At 35.5% G+C, this 15,004-nt stretch overlaps 1 protein-coding gene across 8 annotated transcripts in view; it reads right to left on the bottom strand.

The window, feature by feature from the left end:
• FAM135A (family with sequence similarity 135 member A) overlaps positions 1 to 15,004 on the bottom strand; it is an 83,282-nt gene that overhangs the window by 18,789 nt on the left and 49,489 nt on the right. For 7 of the 8 annotated variants that reach the window (XR_001876364.1, XM_017824799.1, XM_017824839.1 and 4 more), the window contains 6 exons: positions 12,766 to 12,843; positions 10,555 to 10,604; positions 8,692 to 8,847; positions 3,290 to 3,363; positions 2,846 to 3,000; positions 284 to 2,588 (listed from right to left, as the gene is read on the bottom strand). Coding sequence is in view for 7 of the 8 variants with exons in the window: in XM_017824799.1 (XP_017680288.1) it covers positions 284 to 2,588; positions 2,846 to 3,000; positions 3,290 to 3,363; positions 8,692 to 8,847; positions 10,555 to 10,604; positions 12,766 to 12,843 (2,818 nt within the window). In the remaining variant the exon portion in view is untranslated. The remainder of the gene's footprint in view (positions 1 to 283; positions 2,589 to 2,845; positions 3,001 to 3,289; positions 3,364 to 8,691; positions 8,848 to 10,554; positions 10,605 to 12,765; positions 12,844 to 15,004) is intronic. The other variant, XM_017824847.1, reaches the window with a different exon arrangement.

The raw sequence follows: 15,004 nt of genomic DNA, 5'->3' as shown, positions 1-15,004 counted from the left end.
GCCGAATTATTTTTTTTTAAAGTAACATATTAGAGAAACAAAAAAAATTGTATTCTGCTTGAAGTTTGCCAAAGCACATGAAATTACAAGATAACTGACGGAAGGAATTCAGTGCTAGCACACTGTTAAGTGAACATCTAAAACACGCTGTTACCTGAGCATGCAGAACCCAAGGCACAGTCCTAGGGACACCCTACAGCCCAACCATGCTTTTTTCCCCCTTCTATACTATACTAACTTAATTTCTAAAAGTAAAAAACTTTGTTTTAAAGCAATCACTTACGCTAAGACTTGAGGTTTTGGGGAGCTTTCATACCAGGAAACAGCTGATGCTGAGCTGTAGGATGTGCTGCCTGGCTGTTGTGTAATTGCATCAGATTTATTCTTTGAAGAACAGACAACATTGCAAGGAGAGTCTCTCAGAGAAGATGGAAAAGACAGACAACCAGGAGTACAGACAGGAGGCACAGTCATTACATCTTGCAGGTGTCCACTATCAATCCTTTCAGATCTCAGAGCTCTCTCTTCTGCTAAGCCATGATCCTGGTCAGCACTGGAAGCTCCATCTAATATACTATAGTCTGTTTCTTCATAATACCCATTTTCAATCATTTCTTGATCCTCCTCTTCTTCCTCATCTTGTTGGGAAGAACAAATAATTTGTTTTTCATATGCCTCCTTTTGAGGGCTAACAGGATTGCTGTTGTCCACAGGCCAAATATCTGAAATATCTGTGCTGCTTCGAGAGCCAAAATAGTTTTCGACAAGCCCTTGTTTTACCATGTCAGCACTACCAGTTGGAGAAGGATTATCTGCACCAGTTTCACTTTTAGCTATTGACAGTTCTTCAGTTGTCTCCTTTAGTTCTAAAGGCTTGTTCTGTTTTCCTTCATTTGTTTTTTCAACCTCATACACTGCATTTACAGATGAAGAACGTGAAACAATAGATGGCTCACCCATACAAGTAATTTCCAAATGCAATTTAACTGCTTCTTCTGCAGCATTAGGATGCCTTTCAAGGTCCTGAGAATCCTTGCAGGTTGTGCCAGGGTCTGCAGGTGGGCTATAATTTTTCACATCAGTAGTTGTTTCAGATGAGGACACGTCTAACTGTAATCGATCTTTTGTTCCTGAGAGCGAGGAATGTATAGACAGAGTTTTGTTATCCAAGTGCCCTGAAAATACAACACACTGTTGATTTGATGTTTTACTGTCATCACATTTTGTCAAGTCAATTGCTCCTAGATCCAATACTGTTCTGCTGTCACTTAGCTGGCATTCAGGTACAACAGATATCTTTGAATTCTCATCAGGTGACAGCTCATCATCATCTGAAGGCAGTGAATTTATGGACGTCAGGGATGACTGTATTTCACTTACAGCACTCGTACTCTCAGTGCAATGGCTTTCTACTGCGTATTTTACAGCGCAGTCCGCTTTTAGTAAAGGCTGAGGAAATACTCTCTCACCATTGTATGTGCTTTGCCCTTGAATATTTTCAAAAACATGATCAGGGTTGGGGTGAGTTGCAAAAGAACTTGGTTCACTTTCTACACCTGAATCTGAAAACCTAGAAGAGGCACATGTCACACTAACATCTGGTAATTTAGTCATGTCTCCACTTGCAGAAAGTTGACTTTCTTTCGTAGAAAGAGTAGGCGGATTATTTTTCATTTTTGTTAAGATGTCACTGGTATGATGACAGTTTCTCTCATGAGCATCTTCCTTTTCAAGGACTGGCTCCTGTTCTCCCGAATTAAATTTATTTCCAGATTCTGAAGGGTGAAAACTGAGTGTCTGCAAATTCTCTCCGTGCACTCCACTTTGTGGAAACTCAGCCCATGATCCAATGTGAACCACTACTTTCCCCCCTTCATAAGGATTCTTATTACTTGGTTTGACCTCGATTGTCCTGACTCCTGAGGAAGCTGGTTGACCTCCATGACAACCTTCAAGTGTACCTCTCTGCTGTAAAGCACTATCTGCTTGAGTAGTTCCAGAACCTGTCTGGGAGATAGTCAGTCTATCAAAAATAGCCTCATTTTCACAGTGCACAGGACTACTTGGACCCGGTTGGTCACCTTCAATCTTGGCAGCCTTTTCCTCAGTTCCAGATGGTAAAAATGGAAGTTCTCTTTGATTTATCTGTCTGGTGCAGGTCTTTGTATCACAAGGAAATCCACCTAATGTAGGGTCCAGCCCTTCGTTAGCATTGTATGAAGGCTTGCCTTCAGAGCTTCTAGAGGCATCTTCCAGTGCTGCACTTTTCAAACATTTGTAGCCTACTAAGACCACAGAGTCCTTTGAGTTCTGTTTTATGACTTTTTTTGTGTTCTCAGGTTTCATTGTTTTCATGAGCTTAGTAACCTTAACTTTGGATTTATTTGCATCTTCATTTTTCCCTTTCAAAGCTTTTGTTAGCATCTTTTCAGTTTCTGAATGCCAAAAGATGGAGGCACCCGCAGGTCTTATTTTCAGTTCTGGGCTAGTAAAACCAGCAACAAAACCTTCTTCAGCTTCAAATTTATCCAGTTTATTGGACTCTGCCCTTGGAAGACTCTGAACTACCAACCACGGTACATCCAGATCTTTCACCAAAAAAGTGCGTGTGTAGGGAAAACAAAGAGAGAAAAGGATTGTTTATCAATATTATGCAGATAACTGATGCTATAAAACACTAGCAATTATAGAATGTTACACATCCTCAAAACTCAAGCTAAAAAGCCATAAGCAAGCAAATAAATTACTCCTTTAAAGCCAGCAAGAAATTTAAAGAAAAATACTCAGGTTTTACATAATTTTTGCTTATTTCTTCAGAAAGGAAACTACTGTGAGGTGTGTTTACCTTCAGTAATTGAATCTAAATATCGATCTTCAAAGATAATAGGCAAAGAGTTCATATCCCCATCTAGTTCACTGCATTCAATAGGGAGAGGTGGAAGAGAACTGCAGAAGGAAGTATTTTTGATAGCTGCACACATCTGTAGATGACTTTGAGCACTGAAAAAAAGGAAACAGTCCTCCATGAAAAAAACAGAACTCTTTTATTTTTACACTGACAGAAATTAGCAACAGCTTAATTTACTTTAATAGAAACTTTCCTACTAATTAGCTATTAATAACGTTAATATTTAATAACTTCTTATATAACTTTCATTACTTTAAATCTGTAGTGAGAACGTAAGTTTCTCTTCAATTTATGTATTTTTGCAAGACACATTCTACTCAACAAAAGCTACAGGATAACAGTTCTACATCTACATACTGTGCACTTCCAAAGGCTACTCACTGTAGTTCTTGATAGGCAAGAGCAGCTTGCCTAGGATGCTCAAAACAAAAGAATGCTTCTGCAAATCTGCGCACCTGCAAGATCCAAATGAAGTTAGAGCTTATTTTACATTACATATAATTTAAAAAAATCCACCAGCATTCCTGCACATCAATGTTATTCAAAAAAAGTTCCCTTTTTTTTTTTGAAGCGTTCTATCTGTGTGGGAGGGAAGACGATGCCACAGACAAGACTAAAGACTGAAACAAGAATTTTAATTTGTGCACTGGATAACTTGGAATTACATTAGATTTAACTGCCTGCTGAAAACTTGATTGCCAATCAATCAATCATCCAAATCAGGCTCACCTGAAACAAAACCACACAAAAATATTGTGAGATATTCCAATGAGAAGAAAGGAAATGACTGTTTGATGGACGCTTCTGAATGAACCTGAGGATTACCTTCAGAAGTAGAAACCTGTTAGATATTCTGCAGTCTCAAAATACAGAGAAGTGTTTCAAACTTTCCACAAATAGTCTCTAGCCCACAGTAAACTACTGAGCAAAAAAATCTTTTGTTGGTAAATATTTCATCTGCAAGTGATGAAGACAGTAACAGAATGTATGTTAATTATAAGCACTGTATTCAAGACTTAATTGGCTGAGGTCAATAAACAATACGATATTTAAAGAGTACTACTAATAACATAGGGGAGCATATTTTTTTACCATCCAATATGTAGTGTTAAAATAGCGTGTGAATTGTACAGCAACCTACTACAAATAAAACCACAATCAGTGTACTAAAAATGCAGTATCTAGAAATCTCAAAGTTAAGGTTTTGCAAAATGAGACTTCTCACATTTCCAGTATTTTATATAAATACTAATTCATTCTATATGCATTTTATTTTTGCAACTACTCAATCACCTGCATCAAAAAAAAGCAAATCAAAGAGAATGCACTATGCAGTGATTGTTGGCAACTGCTTGTGCATTAACACCAATTTGTTTGCATCAATTAAAAAAAAATTTCTAGCCCACTTAGAGAATCACATGTTACTCTACTGAAAAAATAATTTATTTACCAACCACTTCCTGGCTTCCTACCCCTTTATATCTTCAATATACTCTGTGGTTTCCTCTTTAAGTTACGGAATTTCCCAGACTGTGGGAGTTTTCAGTGTATATGGTGAAGCATCAGACCTAGTTCAATTCTCTCAGCACTTTCACTCAGAGCTGTGGCCAGCATCTGCATCCACCCTGAGCACAAACATGGCACTGGGAAAACCTTGTGCATTAACTGACAAACATCAGGCATTCAGGACCACATCAACTTTGGTCAGAGACAAGCACTTGCAGGGGAGTTCATTTTCCCTCCTGATACACCGTCCAGCATACTTTCAGACAGTACTGTTTGCATGAAGTTTATATTCTGCAGCTTCTACACCTTCCTTTTTTTGTTTTCTTAACACAAGAAAATCTGAGGAAAAAAATTGTTCCAAGGTCCTTAAGAAAAAACCCAACCCCAAACCACAAACATTAAACCCCCAATCTCCAACCTGCTCTAGAAGCTGAAAAGTCCTCTCCCAACCTCCCAGAATTTATTTAGCTGTATTACATGAAATTAAACTCAGTCATAATATCACCTCTAAATAGTCATGGAAAATGTTTTGAAGTAAAAAGAAAACACTAAATTCGATACTTCCTGGTAAATGCAACTTCCACTCTCAGCAGTGACAAGGAACTCAATCTGCTTTTCTTCAGAATTTGTTGTTAGGAGTTTATGCGTACACATGTGGGATTAGAACTGGTGTTCCTAAGTATTCTACTGTGTTTTCCCAGCTGGCTTTTCTAAATAGACATTTACATTGCAAACACATGCTTTTGTCAGAGCTAATCCTCAATCCTTCCCCCAGAAAGGGAGAAGACTTATACAATAGACTTAATAGATAATTTTACAGCATAAATCCTAAATTTTAGAATAATTGATCATGAAGGGTGGATGTTATTATTTTAAACTAAGCAATTTAAAAATGAATTTAAGATCCTAATCAGTCAGGTAATATTTACAGGAACGTTGCCAAATTAGTAGATTTCTGTGGTATATGTCATGAAAAGAGCACACACCTGTTTCCCAGGAAGTAAGCAAGGTAATTTTGAGTTTAGATGTGAGCACTTTACCACATAAAGTAACCGGAGTTATATGGAGACCAAATTTTTAGAATTCTGCCACTCTTTCAAACAGAGTAGTAAGGCTTTTTTTCTGTTTTCAATAAATGCCAGTAATTCCAGTGCTTTTGAAGAAAATCTGATTGCCAGCTCCAGACAGCTTTGAGAAGAATAGCACCAGTATAAAACTAGTTGAAAGCAGGCTCAAAAAGTCCACATAAGTCTATATTAAAGAAAGAAAGAAACCTCAATCAACAGCAGTTTATTATGTTTGATCAGTGCTTAACTTATTGAAGGACTGAGGCATTTGCTACGATGCTGTTAAATGGGCTCTGCAGAACCAGAATGACTCCCAGCTGGTGCCACTGACACAGGTGCTACCGGCTTTTGCTGACTCCACAATGACTTTGCAGGAGGGAATTGTATCTGCTACTCCTAATCCCTACAGACTTGCTAAAGTATGATTTTTAAGGTCCTCCCAATGTAAACAGAAGACTTTTATATAAAAACTGCTGTGGAATACACATTGTGTCTCCGCACATTTATTACTAGCAGTCAGAAATCTTAGTTTTACTCCTATTTTAGGACTAGTGAAACTGAAAGAAATAATTCTGGAAGAGTACGTTTAGACCTACCAGAAGATGTCACTAGGGAACAGAGTTGAACCACTTTAGTTTTCAAACATTTGGTAATATAAAGTAACATACTCTGGGCAGTTTTTTCAAAAAACCACAGTTGTAAACCTTATCAGCATGATAATGTAGTTGACAGTTCCAGTATACCTAAAGTGTTCCTGACTTTTTAATGTAGCGCTTACTATTCCGAGTATTTGAAAATTGTTAAACATTAAAACATTGAAGTAAACATGAGTAAAATTATTAAAATAATAATTTAAATACTTAAACAACACTTAAGCAGAAATACGTGTTTTATAAGCTTGTACGCAAAGAGGGTGAAAGCCATTTGACCAAATACAGGTGGCAGGTATTTCCAGGGGGTATTTTAACACCACCACCACAAAATAACAAAAAATGCCACAAATAACACAAAACCAATCAGATTAATCACTCTCTAAAAGGGTTCATTCATCTTAGATTAAAAATAAAAACTTTCCCAGGGAGAAATTTCCTGTGGAAGTACATCCTGGAAATATTGGAAGAAGAAAAGATAAAATAAAATGAGATTTAGTATCCAGTAGCGAACACATCAGAGTATCCGTTTCCAAAAAAAGGTTTAATCAGAGGAACAGAACTTTGTATACAACAAAACTTTATTACCAAAAGGACAGATAAGACTCTTAAGATGAGAAGTATTAGGTCATCTTTAGCCTGGAGAAAAGACTCGGAGGAGACCTTATCGCTCTCTGCAACTACCTGAAAGAAGTTTGTAGCAAACTGGGAGTCAGTTTCTTCTGCCATGAAAGGACAAGAGCAAATGGCCTTAAGTTGCACCAGGGGAGGTTTAGACTGGATAACAGGAAAATTTTTTTCACAGAAGGGGTTGTAAAGCATTGGAACAGACTGCCCACAGAAGTGGTGGAATCACCATCCCTGGAAGTGTTCAAAAAACGTGTGGATGTGGCACTTGGCAACATAGTTTACTGGTGAACATGGTGGTGCTGGGTTGACAGTTGGATCTGATGACCTTAAACATATTTTCCAACTTTAAAAATTCTATGATTCTAAATATGAACATAGAATCTCTCAAGAGAAGAACTAGTAGGTCATCTTTCCAATCTCAACTAAATTCAATACCCATAAAACCTGCATCATTTGGAATGTGCAGATAAGGGCTCTAGTGAAACATGATCATCGTACATTTCCCGAAGTAAGGTTATACAAACTCTCAGAATATAAATTCTCAGGAGAATCATAAGGTATCCATAAAAGTATAGTGACAGATAACAAAAGAAGTGAGTGTAACAGCAACTCAAAAGGACATAGGTCGTGCAACCATTTCATAGGTCATGAAATCAAATTATATTTTTTTTTTTTTTAAAAAAAAGGGAGGAAGGGAACTCCTATTCAAATTTTTTGCAAACTGGAAAGCATCACAGAAATACTTTTAATATGTGCAATATCCCAGTTCACACAGTATAACTAAATACTTTGATTTATACTTCCTATAATAATTGCAGTAAAATTCAATAATTAAGGTATTTATGAGTTAGGGAAGATGACTTACATCACAGATTTTAAAAAGAACCACATATAAGAAGCTGAATACATAATCATTAGCAGTATCTTTTCTGGAGCAGTAAAAATTAAAATATTCATTCTTCCTTTTGTTTTATTAATTATAAACTCCTACAAACAGTAATATATAAGCAGCTTAATGCAAGTGCAGATTAAGTGAAACAGTTTTCTTGTTTAATACCTTCCACCAGTTAATTTGAAGGATTTCAGAATTTATAGGAAATGTACAGAAAGGTATGTAAGATTCAGAGACAGTAAAATGATCACTTTCCTATGGGTAGCACGTCTAACAAATAAGCCTTGCATTTTTTCTGAATGGTTCCATTTATTCTCCAGAATGGGCCATTTCCACAACCATGGCTCCCTCATTAAACAATGTGATTTATCAAGTAAGAGTAATGCTTTAGTTCATACTTGAATATATTTCACTACAGGAACCAGCACTGCAGCGGTTTTGTGTGCAGAGAGCCCACAGCAACTGTGCACACACACACACACACACACAGACTAACTGTGTGCACATGCACTCACTAGAGATGGTTTTATATATAGAGACACGTACTCACATGCCAGACCATGCACATCTCTTCTTTTCTAAAATCCAACTTAACAGACTTTTCAAAGCTCGTGAATGTTATAAATTCTTAGTTCAGAAGGAAATGCATTTTGTTTTATGATGTAAGCAGGCAGCCTAAAGGCAGCAGAGAAGTAAAATGCAGGGTGGGCACTAGGCATGGCTCCCACAGAGAAATACAACAGTTTGCACAAACGTAACTTATTCTACAGAATGCAGTCTGCCTTCTGAACTGCATTTCTTATTCAAAAGAACAGTGAATTAGTTGGTTCATAAACATAAATATATTTTAGGTATTATATTCTAAGAATATTATAATTATACACAAGGTAACAAATGCAATACAAATGCTCCCTTTATGATTCCAACCAACTTTTACAACTATAACTAGAAAAATTATAATCTAGAGTCTCATTTTGATACACATTTCTATAACAATGTGTCCTAGTAGCCTATGAACATGCCTAAGTCAATACTTACTCTTAATGTGTGATGCTCTTGTGCTAGTAAAGCTGTGACCTCCTCTTGTAAGGTAATGACCTCCAGAAATTGCCCCCAGAGAGCCATCAGAAGTGAGCAAAGCTGAGCAAGATTCATATTTATAAGTTCTGCCAGTTCATCAGGATTTTCCATTTTCTGAAGTCAGAAAAAAAATAGTTACATGATTCACTGATAAAACCATAATGTACAGACAAGAATTAAGAAAAAAGAAGCATCCTTTATCTTAGTGAGAATTTTCATTTAAAACCAACTTCCAAATGAGAACTGTTTTGACTAAGTATCAGAACTGAATCAATTCATGATACAACAATAACAGATTATTTTATGTTGTATTAAATATTATCCAGTTGCCTTTTAGAATTAGGACTCCTGACCATAAATTAAAGCAAAAATTCCATTTATTGCAAAGATAACTCAGTTCAACTGCTGTATTTTCTAACATGCAGTTTTCTAACATACAGTGTGCCTGAAAGGAACAGGAATCAGGAAACCAAAAATCAATACTTGCTATGTTCATCCAACTTTTTTATCAAAGTAAAAATTTAATAAAGACATCTCCATTTTAGAACAGTCACAACTCACAATAACCTTTGTAAGATGCTATATACCTATGTACACTTTAAGCATAGTCAGGAAGCAGTGTTATAGCACAAGCTTCCTAGAATCAGAGCACACCAAGACAAATTCAGTGTGAAACAAGTTTTTCTTTCTTAACAATGTACTGTAATCCTGTGACATGGTCCCACACACCAGTCAATTGTACACTGCTAGGCTTATGTTCCCCGCCATTTTAGAAAAAAATACAGTTTTTCAGAAATTCATTGCAGGCACATAAGGCACTGAGGCAAAGGATTTAAAAAGAAAAGACAGTAAAGACCCAACTCAAGCAATATTAAAAAGCAAGTAGAAAAAAGGACTGAAAATATTAAAATACCAACTTAACAAGTGAGAGTGGAAATAAGAGAAACTTTTGATGTGAACCACACAAAAGAACAGAAAAGAGATAACAGAAAAAACATAAACATACTTTACCAAGCTAAGGGAGAAATTAAAGAATTCAGGGAAGCTATGTAAATGTAAAAAATATTTTAATACATACAGTAAGGTTATTAGTTGCCCATAGAGAGAGAACTGCGCTGGCTTTGTGTCCAATTATACAAATTACATCCTTTTAAAGGCAGTATTACATTTTCTTGCAGTTATTCTACTGCTACTGTAACAAAAGGTAAGCCCACTGCTCTTCCAAAGCCGGGCAGATGGCCCACCCAGCAGCAAAGCAGAGATAATCTTTTCAAGAAGTTTTAAAACCTGTTATTTTAAACTTCGTTGTGACAAGGAAATTAGCTATTCAACTGGGGCTAGTTCTGACTATGGAAAGAGTTGGGGAGACAAATCTAAGCCTACAGTGTATCCTTGAGAATGTTGAGAAAACAGGAAAAGGAGACAATAACAGAACAAGTCCTTCCAGATGAGGGGATCATTTGCAGAATCTGCTTTTGTACAACCTACTACTACTCCTCCTTGATCTTGTAACACTGTTATCTGATACCATCAAACCCAAAGAATTCAAATTCTAAATGGAGAAAGTTCAAAAAGTGATTTTCTTACAAGTAATCCACCTTTCTATAACCTACATTTGCATGATATGCAGAAGTTACCATGGCTACTATTGACACACTAAGTCAGTTAAGTTTTGGTGTCAGTTGAGCAGTTTCTCTTTGGGGGAAGAATTTAAATAAGTGTTTGCTGTTATCCCTGAAACAGTTTATTCCCAAGCATATGAAATCACCACCCTCTACTTTTCTAGTTATTTCACATACTTAATACATTAAAAAATTGTACCTTTACTTCCTCACACAATTCTGTCAGACGAACTTCTACATCTATGTTTTCTGGAAAGATGAGAGGACACATCTATGAGTAATGCACTTTCCAAGTTGCAAAGTGAAACCAATTATATCACCAAACAATTTTAAAACATTAAAAAGAACCCATCAAATAAAACTTGAAGTCATAGTAAGTGCCACAGTCAAGTAAACTGTAAACTCCCACTAAAACATTTTCATAGCAGTTTCTGAGACTGAGGACAGAACACAGTTAATAAAAAAAGTTTGCAATTATCAAGATCATTTATCATGATACGCTGTCAAGGACACCAATTTTCCATTCAAAAATTAAATTTGAAAATAGTGTAATTTAGATGATACACTTTGCAGATTATTCATTTAGAGCTGCTCAGCTATTCAGTAGCAATGTCATCATTCACAACCAAGGTAATACAATTCCTCTCCTACCAGATTTTCCAGAGAAACCTTATTCTAATATCGTTATTCTACAGGTATATTATTTATCTGATTTGTAAGCTACATGAATAAAAATAAAATTCTTTAATTGTCTGAGGAATCATATTTTAGTCAAATAAAACTGTTCTTTAACTGATCTTTCTCTCAATATCTCAATGTTAAGAGCAAATTTGTCTTCCACAGTATGGCAGCTTAAACTGCATCTGAACCTTGAATGACTCATTTATGAAGAAAACAGATTTATTCCTTCATGTAGATGTTTTTCCTTGTTTATCATTCCTGTTGACTTAAGGGAATCTGATAAATTAAAAAATAATTTTGTACTAAGTTTAATTTCCTTCTACATCTGAGGTACCAGTAACAAGGGAATAATTTATAAACCCCAAAATGGTCTGTAACAAGTATTTCTTTTTCATTTTTGAAACACAATATTAAGGAAAAAGTCTACAATTTTTCTTGAAAACACACACGAACAAAACATTCCTTGAAACCCACAATAATAAGCTTAGGATATAGATAATCAACACGGGTTTACAGAACAGCAACAATGTGTTTACTCAACTTATCTTTGAATTATACAACCTAGATTTGTAAGTATACATGGATTTTCAAGTAATTGCATCCAACATACTTTGGTTTAAACTTAATGCCACACAAATTAACTCATACAACTCAAAGTTCTGAGAAAATATGCAAATTGAAGGAATGCATGAAGTTCTCAGAAAAAAATTTACAAAAGCTGTCGAAAGAAACTGCACATACCTGTATTTGCTAAAGAACACTTGAAGACAATTATTCCGAAAATATGTGAAAACAGCTTAAAATATGATACTACTTTTGGTGTGGCCAAATTTTGTCATTAGCGAAAAATTAAATGGTTTATTTATGACACAATACTGATTATTTATCTTGTTTGTCACTCTTCAATTGAGAACAGGCTTGTTGAACATGATTTAAAACTCTGAAATCTAAAATCATTACAGAAAACCCCAAACTACAATGCTATATTAAGAAAAAAAAAAAGGAACTGTGATAATAAAAGACAAAAGGAACTCAAGCACTAAAATGTAATGTTCACCCAGCAACCATCTGATGCAATTTTGCTGACTCTGCTAAAAAATAGTTTTGTTTTCTTTTCACAACAAAACCAAAATGCAGCTGATGATGATGAAGCTAGTGACCTCCTATGAGACTGAAATGCCATTATATCCTTTTCCCATCAGAAACTTCCTTGTGCTTAAACAGCACGTCATCCTTTGTTCAGCATCAGGCCAACACTGACACTCTCCAAAGGGAGAACTGGCCATGTAGATATGGACAAATGCACCCTAAGCTCTGATAATGTCTTGTGTACTGTTTGGAAGAATCAAATCTTAAGATACTAGAAGCAACGTGAAAGATTTCTCAGAAAGAAAAGGTATTAGCCTTTAATTATCTAAAATAAAAATAAAAATAAAAGCAATATTTTTTAATGTTGATGACTGACTGAACTCTTCAGTCATTTTAAAGAAGAACAATGCTAAACCAAAGAACAGCAATAATGTCTCATTTTATTATCTATATTCAGCCTAGCAGTAAGTAGCTCAATTCTGCAGACTCCAGAGTTTATCATATGTTCAAAATGGCTGAATACTGAAATAGTGTTCCTCTCTATAAAAGAATGTAATATTTTATATCATTATTAATAATATAATATTTTATAGTATCAATAAAAATCTGAGGGGTTATATCACCTGCTTTGAAAACATACCTAGGTAGGCGTCTCTCTGGGTTCGTGGATATTTTCTTCTGAGAAGGCGTTCATAAAGGACCTGCATGCTGGCCTTGGCTAGTTACAGGGATTGCACACACATGACTAGTTACTACACTCTGGTTTTCATCTGTGATTTATTATTTGCCTTAAAGTTAGTAAAAGAGCTTATTGCTAGCCTGGCAATTAGTGCAGTTAGACCAGTACATGAAAATATACCATTTTAGTGTAGTTTCTAGAGTGTCATTTGTGATACACATTAAGGTAGCATTTTTTTATTTCCTGAAACAAGTAATACTTAAATGCTCAATTACACTTATCAAGTCCAACAGTTGTCTGCACATGCTTCTGCAAAATCACTCTCTTGTGTTAAAATTATATGACAGAGCAACAGCAAAGCAAACAGAAGAAACAAAATTAGAGAGATAATAATCTAAAACAAAAAAGTGATGATTCTGGAGTTTAAACAGGATTAGATATTCTCTTCTGCAATGCCCATTTAAACTTCACAGATAAAATATGCACTATAAAATAGTTAATTTAAAAATTAAAAAAAATTGCGAATGACAGTTGTGTACTTTGTGAGGTTCAGTGAGCTTCAATTTCTTTATAGACATTTCAGAAACACAGCTTTTTTTTTTTTACTATTGATAGATTTTAGAAAAATTAGTGTTAATGGTAGGCATTAGTTATTTTTCATGAGCAAAAAGTAAGAATTAGTATTTACATTATTAGTACTTTTTATTACATCAATTGTCCCAATCAGTATATATATAAAATAACTGAAATAAATGAAAAAGATATTTACAAATACAAAAAACCAAAGTAATTCTAGTAGAGACATAATAAAAATAAAAAAATCAAACCCACAGGAAACAAACTCTCAGCACAACACATACAATGAATGTTAAATGTAAGCTGTAATATTCTATTCAGATATTTATTTTGAGTATTTCTGTTCAAACTTTCATTCCCAAAGGTAAGCTAAATTGAAAGATACAACCCAAGTATGCAACTCGGTGACTGGTTTTTTTCTATTATTTATATATATTGTGAAGGAATGTTTTAGGGGAATTGAAGGTCCTGTCTGAAACACTTAAGCATCAAGATTTAGTCTAAGCCTATCCTTACAATAACAATAGTGCCATCAGACTCTATTGAGCTGATGGAGTGTGTCCAGGAGGGCAGTGGAGGTGGTGAAGGGAGTACAAGTTCTATGAGGAGCGGCCAAGGAAGCTGAGGTTCTTTAGCAGGGAGAAAAGGAGGCTCCAGAGAGACCTTATTGCTCTCTGCAACTACCTGAAAGGAGGTTGTATCCAGGTGGGGCTCAGCCTCTTCTCCCAGGAAACTAGTGACAGGTCAAAAGGAAATGGTCTCAAGCTGAACCAGGGGAGGTTTAGATTGCATATTATGAAAAATTTCTTCACTGAAAGGGTGATCAGGCATTGGAACAAGCTGCCCAGGGAAGTGGTGGAGTCACCATCCCTCGAGGTGTTCAAAAGGCATGTGGATGTGGCACCTGGGGATATGGTTTAGTGGTGAACATGGTGGTGCCGGGTTAATGCTTGGACTCCATGATCTTTAGAGGTCTTTTCCAACCTAAACGATCCTATGGTTCTATGATTTCGAAAAAAACACATTTGGACCTTAAAAGGAAGACTAAGAGCTGAGTTATTCCTTTAATAAGGTGTTTCCCTCCCTACTAAGATAACTGACACAGACGTTCTTTGCAGCGTGTTGCAGTACTTTTATTTCCATGAAGGAAAAGCCTCAGTTTCTAGTATTTTTCTACAGATTTCTGATATACTCCCTCAAAAAAATTTCTTCCCCTAAAAACAGTTCTGTATTTTGTAATACACAAGTGAAACATTCTTTGTTTGAATCATTAATTGACCATATACGTTTTTAAAATAGCTTTCATATCTCAAATGCCAACCTTACTGTTTCACTATGCTTAGTTTTGACAATGGTAAAGTTAAAAAATACAAAAATCAATGAATGCTGTCTACATGTAAATTCCAAAAGTCAGAACATGACTAAAAAAGGTATATGCTTGCTGAGAAAAAAGTCTAAATCATTCATTCCAATGTCAATGTATTTTTCTTTTTTACTTGCACTGCTCTTCTACTTCACAAATTGAGGGTTGGCTCTCTAATGTATCTGCATTCTACAGAAATGTAATGTACATGTGCGTTTCCACACATTTTATTTAATGCTTTTGCAGTTATTTTCATCAAAT

This window comes from Lepidothrix coronata, unplaced genomic scaffold, assembly GCF_001604755.1.
Source record: "Lepidothrix coronata isolate B3197 unplaced genomic scaffold, Lepidothrix_coronata-1.0 Scaffold4, whole genome shotgun sequence".
NCBI lineage: Eukaryota > Metazoa > Chordata > Aves > Passeriformes > Pipridae > Lepidothrix > Lepidothrix coronata.
This window is presented reverse-complemented; position numbering and strand designations above follow the sequence as displayed.